General features: G+C 31.1%; 1 protein-coding gene across 1 annotated transcript; it reads right to left on the reverse strand.

The window, feature by feature from the left end:
- Positions 1–4,013: 4,013 nt before the first annotated feature.
- LOC25489918 (putative cyclin-A3-1) lies at positions 4,014–6,906 on the reverse strand. The gene is made up of 8 exons (XM_013606276.3): positions 6,475–6,906; positions 6,138–6,370; positions 5,569–5,644; positions 5,385–5,461; positions 5,249–5,282; positions 5,010–5,159; positions 4,790–4,924; positions 4,014–4,701 (listed from the first exon to the last, which is right to left on the reverse strand). Exons 1-8 carry the CDS (start codon positions 6,781–6,783, stop codon positions 4,597–4,599), a joined length of 1,119 nt encoding a protein of 372 aa, XP_013461730.1. The 5' UTR covers positions 6,784–6,906; the 3' UTR covers positions 4,014–4,596.
- Between the last annotated feature and the right edge of the window lie 2,143 nt (positions 6,907–9,049).

Below are 9,049 nucleotides of genomic sequence, written 5' to 3' on the forward strand. Positions count from 1 at the left end.
ATTGTTCTTTCGTTGAGAGGTTTGAATATGGCGCGCGCTTCTTTCCCCCGTCCAATTAAAAATAATTAAACCCCAAAAATATTTATTTATTGATAATTTCTAGGCAATTTCTATGGTACAATTGAGTGTACCGGTACACCCATATGTTAAATCAATAGTTTAATGAATTTTTTTTTTTTTTGAAAAAATATATTTCCTATTAGTTACAATTATAATAAATATATTTTATTTCTCAAAAGTGTCGGCAAATTAAAATTAAAATTTTTTTAATTTTTAATACCCATAATAGCGAATATTTATTATTTTTTTGGATAAAATGTTAAAAAATTAGAATGATTCTTATAAAGGATGAAATGACGTTTTTTCTTATAAAATAATATTTTCTAAAATAAAAAAAGTTGATAAATATCTTTTTATTACATAAAAATGATCGATAACTTATTGATTTATGAAATAGGTGTACTGGTACACTTTAATTTAAGGGTGTACCATAGAAACTCCCTAATTTCTAAAGTACGTTTCAAAATTTTATATGCACCAGCAAAATTTCTAAAGTACATATGGTCTTTAAATTGATAGTAAAATGACTTTTCAAAATTATTTTTAAAAAAAATCATTTTCTCTCTTTTATAAAAAAAAATGTTGACAACTTTATTATTATTATTTTTATTACTTAAAATAGTTAAAATTCATTATTTTTTATGATAAATTGTAAAAAAAAAAATTGGTGTGATTCTTATAAATAATTAAATGATATTTTTTCTTATGAAATAATATTTTCTAAAATATAAAAGTCGATAAATTAATTGATTTTTTATTACTGCATTGTCTATACCAACTGAGCTAAGCTCACGAGTACTTCGGAACCTATGTTGACAAGGACATTAGCACATCTATTTGTGGTAGGATTGGCAAATCTTGATTTTCCAAATCCATCTCCAGAAATATCATATCTTTTGAATAAGTTGGATCCCCGACACTTCTCATGTCCTACACAAGACAGGCAACGAACCACTATTTGAGAATCAACATAAACATCTAGTGCCTTATAGCTATGATCTCGTGCTAAAAAATAATTTTTGAAAGCAAACTTAAGGTGTTTCATTCATAATAATAGTAGCAGTATCTTTTGAATAAGTTGGATCCCCGACACTTCTCATGTCCTACACAAGACAGGCAACGAACCACTATTTGAGAATCAACATAAACATCTAGTGGCTTATAGCTATGATCTCGTGCTAAAAAATAATTTTTGAAAGCAAACTTAAGGTGTTTCATTCATAATAATAGTAGCAGTACAAGAAAGAATTGCATCAAAAGTAACAATATGAAAAAATCGATATGATAAATTTTTCAAAACTCATGAGTATTTTAAAAAATACCACTAGAATGGCCAAATTAACGAACAATGTCGACAACTTTACATTATAAAACCACGACAACTTCTAATAACTAAGTCCCTGCTACATTAACACCAACCAACAGACTTTTGTGAAAGTTCAGTTTCCCTTGTATGATTTCAAAGAGAATCAAATTTGCATTATCCAACTTTTCTCATCCGGTAGCATTGTATCATCAACAAATTATAAATGAGAAACCCATAAATTGGATTCCGCCCCAACCCCATAGCCGGTAAAAAGGTATGCCTACACCGATGCATCTAACATGACAACAAAGGCGAGAGAGGGTCGCATTGGCTCAATCCCCTCATTTAGTGAAATATGAAATGGAACTTTCATAAACCAAAGCAGAGGTTGTTGTTTCAAACATTCAACAATTTACACTATCTGCACAGAAACCCTTTTTTAACATAAGGTTTCCAATTAAGCCACTCAATTCAAAATCAACTTTAAACAAAATAAGCTCATCTATCAATTTTTTTAACAGTATCAACCACCTTCTTACGATAACTATATCATCCAAAATTTGTCTACTATTTACAAAGGTCGAATGAGATTAAATAAACATATAAATACAACTAATGATGGAATCAGTTGAAAATCTGATAACTTATGCGGGCTAACCGCTTTAGGAATCAAAGTCATGAATGCGCAATTAGATCTTCAATTAACATATTTGTGCAAGAAATTTATCTCTTAAGGTGAATCATAGGTTTGAACCTCGACAACTACATATTTAATGTAATGTCCCTACCTACTAATTTAAGTTCATGGGGACTGAAATAAATTTAAAATGCTTATTTTAATTCAATCGCCACAAATTTGATCTCAGTTTGAGATAAAAGAAGATTAAAATCCCCAATTAAATCGTGGTAATTACCAGCTCCATAACTCCATTCATTTTTTGTCTGGATCAACAACATCCCTTGTAACACATAAGGCCATTCACCTTCACCCAACCTTCCATCTCACCCCGTACCTCTCAAAAATAAAATTAAAAGAGAATGAAGAGAGCAGGAATAATTAAGAAAGATGCGAAGAGGTGACAAAAGAAAGGGTACAAATTAAGATAAAGTTGGGTGTTTTGATCATAGAGGCAAAACCGCAAAATCTTGTATTCTTCATTGCTAAAATAAAAACCAACGGGGTATATCTTTTGCGTTCTTTACTTTTGATTCAATTATACTTCGACCATATACATATCATAAACAATTAAACAACATTATAAGTTCCACTAACCAATGTAGTATACCCTATTTTGCAAGTGACCATACATATCAATTTGTTTATCAAGGACAAGACCCCAAAAGCATAGGTTGTATTAACAAGTGCTAACTTAAGCACAAAGGAACTTGGTCATTAGTAGGCACCAAGTCAACATCAGTAACTACACTAACAAATCCAGCATCAGACAATCAACATCATTCATATTTTATTAGTTCAATCGAAAATTTCATATTAGTTTTTCCCAAAAAGAAAATGTATTTTGGTTCAATCAAGTTGATCTTATTTTTTCATTTAGTCTTGATTTGTAATCTTTATTTTTTGTTAATAGTGTTTTTTTTTCTGTTACATTTTTGTTAATAGTGTTTGCTGTGAAGCTCTCTTCTTTTTTTTAATATGAACCAATTTTTTTTTAACAAATCAAAATAAGATATATTAACATAAACTTGTGCTCACTCTAGCATAAGGCGTGTCAGAGAGAAACGAACAAGTTTACAACAAAAACAACAAAGAAGGTTAAGAACACACTCTTAACCTCAAAAAATGTCTTAACCAATTCCAAGACAAGAAAATGGACAATACCACTAATTATGGTAACCGAAACCAAAATACGGATATTTTGCCTTCAACCATCAAAAAAATAACAACTTAACTTTGTCCAACGCTGAGGAATGCCCACTTCTTGATTTTTAAAAAATTTGTCATTTATTTCTTTCCAAATAATCCAAATGCACGAAAACCAAATAATCCTCGTGATAGAACAACGCATCCGGGACCTACCTGCTAAGTGACTAACCTGAGTGAAATGATCCAATAGAGTGAATGGATCAACTGATGACAATCCAATCCAATGACGCATCATATACCAAATGCGAGTAAAAAAGAAATTGCAAGATAAAAATAGATGACTTGATGATTCCATTTCGCCACAACCTCACAACAACTTAGTAAATGAATTTGAATTTTGAAAAGTTTGGAAAATAAAATTTAACTACAAAAAAAAAATATTACAAAAATATAATATTATTAAGCATCATTTTAAAATTGTCTAAAAGATGTACAAATACCATTTTTATGTAAGACACATGGCCATTGGGCTTCACCTAACCGTCCATCTCACCAGTAACATAATGATCGCCCTATCAAACATTTCAGAAAGGATTTACTATCTGATAACTACATTTTACATTGATGCTGATTCAACAACACAATACATCTACCGTCCATTTTCACAATTGCTGTCAATAGCAATATTGGTGCTCTACTACATTTTCCTCTCCTTTCCCTATCCTTCTCATAGAAAAATAGAGATGACAGGAGGAATAAGATTACTAAAAAATTTAGAGACAATGAAGAGAGCAGGAATACTTAAAGAGAGACCTGGAGAGGTGAAATCGGAAAGAGTTAAAACATTGAGTTAAGATAAGTGTGTGTTTGTTATCATGGTAGGTTTTGCAAAATTACAGACTCAAAATGATTATGGCAGAGACCCATTGTATCACCAAACATGCACAAAGATGAGTGTTTCAACTCTAAAGGAGAACTCTTGTATTCTTCATGCAAAAATTATAACCATGTGCTATAATATATCTCTTACATTGTTTACACTTGATGCAATTATATTTCAACCACAGAAATCATAACAATTGAACACTATAACCACTAACTAATGTAGTATAACCGATTTAGTAAGTGACCAAAAATATGAATTTGTTTATCATGGACAGGACCCCAGAGCATAGGCTGTAAAAGTGACAACTTGAACACAGTGAAATAGGCATAGCCATTAGTAGTACAAGCGGATTATCATCAAAAGTTAACAAGCAGTCAGCATCAGTGATTGGATTACTATATATACCAAGATCCAGTCCAGCAGCATGTGGCCATCAGTAATTGATTGTCAAAAGCCGCATAACCCCCAAAATTTGATAATATCACCACCTATCCCACCACAAAAAGTCCTTTATATTCGTCAGCAATGAACTTCATTCACAAAGTTAATTGTACTACATAACTCTTTTTCAAAGTAATGATTTGGTATCTCTGGCGATGAAGGCAGGTTTGCCACACATTTTAACTGTTCCAGAAAACGATTTCAAGTCAATGAACTTGCAATAATAAGAAATAACTATAACAAAAGAATTGTCAAAAGTTAAAACAATCACCTTGTTCTGCTTGTATTTGTCACGAACAGCTTTGAAGGATCCTGCCTTTCTTGACATATACAAATCATGTAAAATGATAACACAATCTTCTAAATTAGCCGATGTGTAACCCAAGCATTCACACAGGGAAGGAGTCTGCAATAGATTCTGAACATTAGGTACTTTGAAATATTACTCTAGATAATCAAATAAATCAATGTCCATAACAACAAGTATTTACCCAAGGATGTGCTCCAGGCCGGATAATAAATCTGGCAAGAAATATAACCGATGCAGCCACAACAGAAGGCAAGAACCTTGTACACTCATAGTCCAACAAGCTTAAGTCAGCAAGATAGCTGCACAGGAATTCAAACTGCAAATTGGAATTCTGCAATTAAAACAAACAAACAATTAGTAAACACAACACAAGCTTTTGACATCATCAACTAATAGTAATAAAACAATATTTCAACTAACCTTTCGATTCTCACAAGCAATCCCAATAAACCTCCTGAAAGGGAAACATAACAGTTGCACATAAACATGGTCAGTCCAATTATTTCATTTCAGCAAGGATTTATATATTCAACTTTACAGTAATAAATGTCCTTACTTAAGAAATGTTATCACATTAGGGTTGCCCATTTCAAAGTTTAGGGACTTAAGTATGTCAGCTTCCATTTTTAATACCTACGGTAGCAGGAAGACAACAACATACATGAGAAACAAAGCAACACAGTAAGAAATAAAATGTACAAATTTTGATTCAAGAGCAATGACATGAATAGGATATTTACCTCTTCCAGGTCATAGGTGTTATCAGTAATTTGGCAGAAATCCACTGCCTTTGGTGGGGTAATTTCTTCATACTTTCTGCATATTTAAAAGAGATAAATTTAAATGCTTAAGCAAAATGACATAGCAACAACTAACAACAACCGCCAAGCCTCATCACACTAAGTGGGGTCTGCTACATTGATCAAACAATACCAAAATGTTCTATCATCCATCTTATCTCTATCAAATTCATTAATCTCTAAGGGCATGTTTGTATTGGCTTATTTGAGCTTATATGCTGACATAAATTAATTGAAATTGTTTGAAAGAACTTATGAAAACCACTTATGACATGTTCATAAGTTGTTTTTGGCTTATTTTCATAAGTCCTCCAAGATAGCCAATACAAAAATAATTTAATTTCACTTTATATATGTTGCTATTGAAATAGCTTATACATGAGCATTTATCATGATAAGTGCTTGTGTTATAAGCTGCAAATAAGCTATTTATCCACACAAGGCCTAGATTTTTGTAAAAATACATAACAACATTTGTAAGAATATAAAAACAGTTGTTGAGGGCTTACGATGCAATGAGCATGGATGAAACACCGAGCAACTGAAGCTTAGATCTGCTGACAGGTTCAATAGATAAGAATCTGTCAATGTATGAAACTGACAGATGAAGTGTCTCGGGAAGAAGCTTGTATTCATCTGCAACCTCAACTAACCAATCAACCAATGTCCCCCTCATGTTTGATGAAATGCCTCTCTGAACATTCTCAAGATAACCAACCATTGGTCTTCTCTTTTTCTGCATCTGATAAACATTCAATAAATAAATTTAAACACCCAGAAATTGTAAATAAAATAACAAATTGATTTGAGTAAAAAGAATAACAGTTTATCAAGAAGAGAGATTACCTCCATTGTGCGAAGATAATCAGAGATATCAGATACATAAGGCTGAATAATATGTTGATTGTCACGTTTGGCATTGATTTTGGTATGAACCGGCTTATTCAAATTGGAATCAAGGGAAGGAATGGTTGTGGCTGAATTCTTGAGGTTAGGGTTTTTCCTACATTGGAGTTTCTGAGTAGGTTGATAATCAAAATCAGGAAGATTGAGATCGGAAAATTCACCTAAAACAACTCTCTGTCTTTTGGGAACCATGACTTGTGGTGGTTGTTGAATGGTGTTGGCTCTCTTCTTTGAGGCACGAGTCTCCATCTTTCAAGAGTGTAGTGAAGTGTGTTGCTCTGAAAGAAAAGGAGAAAGTGATGAAAATTAGGGTTTGGGAATGGGTGAGGATTGAAGAATGGGTTTTTTCTCTTTTATATAACAAAAAGAAAAGGGGGGGAAATTTGTGTTTTAGAAAACAAGACCAAAACCAAAATGACTCACATGGAATTGGCGCGCTACTTTTACCCCCCTTCAATTAAAAATTGAAAATAATTAAACCCCGAAAATTTAAAAGGCTTGCGTTGGCTCTACCCGCCCGCGATTAGCCTGATGATTAAAATTTTAAATTATTTGGTGTAATTTGCTTTTAAAATACTCTTTTTTAGGCATTTTTTTACGACCATAGCAAATGTTTTTAGTCCTTCTTTAGATTTTTTTTTTTTTTTTTAGTGAGTCCTTCTATTCAGAGTAGAAAATGGGTATTAAGAGAAAAGCAAAATATGTAAATTATATACTTATTAGAAATATATTTAACTTTTTAAGTTCATTGAATAATCAATGTATCACGCGCGCGCACACACATATATATATCAGATACATTGGTTATTAAATAAGCTAAAAAATTAATTTTTACTTATAAATGTGATCGGAAGATCATCTGCTATTGTTTTTTTTTCTCTTTCAAAGAGGCAAAATGATAATCGGAATGGATGTTAAGATTAGTGTCCACAACATTTGGATCTTCAAGCCATATGTTTTTCCAAAATACAAAACTCTTAACAACTCACCCACAAAAGTACCTCATACGGAAGAGTCTACAACGGTGCCTACAAAACTATGATCTTAAGGGGCCATATTAGACTTGATTTTAAGGGGCGGCATAATAAGCTTTAAAAAAACAGGTCATTTTTAAGGAAAATTGTTTTACGTAGTTGTTAAAAGGATTTGGTTGACTATCAAGTAAATTACACTTCTCTCTAAAAATACTTAAATTACGTTCTCTTTCACTTTTACACAAAACATATTAAAAAATATATATATTTCTCTCCTTCAAAAGAAACCTGGATTACTATTAACTATTCTATATTTTTGAAAACTAATCAAGATTATAATTGTTCCAATCTGGACTTAAGCCCAAATCAGATTGGGATATTATGTCCAAAATTAAAATTTTATAAATAGAATTATTTTTTTAAGGAAAATTTTATAAATAGAATAATTTTCATAATTTACACAAATTAACAATATGATAAAAAAAAGTTTTTGACTATTTTTTTTTAAAAGTGTCTGACTCATTTTGGGATATTATGACCAAAATTAAAATTTTATAAATAGAATTTTTTTAAAGGAAAATTTTATAAATAGAATAATTTTCATAATTTACACAAATTAACAGCACGATAAAAACAGTGTTTGAATTTTTTTTTTTTTAAGTGTTTGACTCATTTGAATGTTGGTGTTTATTGTTAGACCCCACCACCAACCATCGGCACCTTCTGATGTGGATTATTACGGGCATTCTCTTCCGCCAATCCTACACGGCTAAACCGCTATGAGATCCTCAATCATCTATAATAATTTGAGTTCTAACACTGTTATTCTTGACTTCATGGGTGACTTATTTGAATTTAGAGCCTCGTTTAAATCATCATATGTAGGAGAAAAAATATTTTAAATCTCAAATATTTTTTGCTCCTCAAAACTTATGTCAGGCAAAAAAGATAAAAAAAAATCACATCCTTTTTTATTGGTAGTGAATTAGAACTAAATCGCTCACATCCTTTAAATACATAACTACATTGCTCACAAATGAATCAAACTAGATTTAATATTAATATCAACATCCTTCAAAATAAAATAAAAAGAATGACAAATAAAAGGCCAAGTTTTCCAAAATTTTAAATGGTTTAAAACAACAATTACAGAATAATAAAATTTGTTCCTTAAAAAAAAAAGAATAATAAAATTTGTTAAAAATGGTCATTTATTCACTGCTATGAAAAACGAACTTAACAAAGCAAAGAGGGGATTAGACCAGCATGTTTATTATTTTCAAATCAACAGTTTTTTACGATTCACAATATTATTTAGACTAGAGATTTGTTTACATGACTAGGAGGAACGTTATCTTTCATAATACATTAGATGAAAGTTAGAAAAATCCATCGACTAGTAAAATGGTCTTGCATTGTCTACAAGTATATTTTCTACCATTGAATAACAATGTATTGTGATTTGATTTAATAGTAAGATCTATTAATTGAACACTGGAAATTAGCTTATGCTTGAGGCAAGATATTTATGCACCATAGAA

This window comes from Medicago truncatula, chromosome 3 (genome assembly GCF_003473485.1).
Source record: "Medicago truncatula cultivar Jemalong A17 chromosome 3, MtrunA17r5.0-ANR, whole genome shotgun sequence".
NCBI lineage: Eukaryota > Viridiplantae > Streptophyta > Magnoliopsida > Fabales > Fabaceae > Medicago > Medicago truncatula.

Bases quoted from the DNA above. Each gene is read 5' to 3' on its own strand.
- LOC25489918 (XM_013606276.3), bottom strand. From the start codon at position 6,783: ATGGAGACTCGTGCCTCAAAGAAGAGAGCCAACACCATTCAACAACCA. The intron at 5,462-5,568 runs GTAAATATCCTA...CTGCTACCGTAG, and splicing joins ACACCTATGACCTGGAAGAG to GTATTAAAAATGGAAGCTGA. The intron at 5,160-5,248 runs GTTAGTTGAAAT...TTTTAATTGCAG, and splicing joins TTGCTTGTGAGAATCGAAAG to AATTCCAATTTGCAGTTTGA.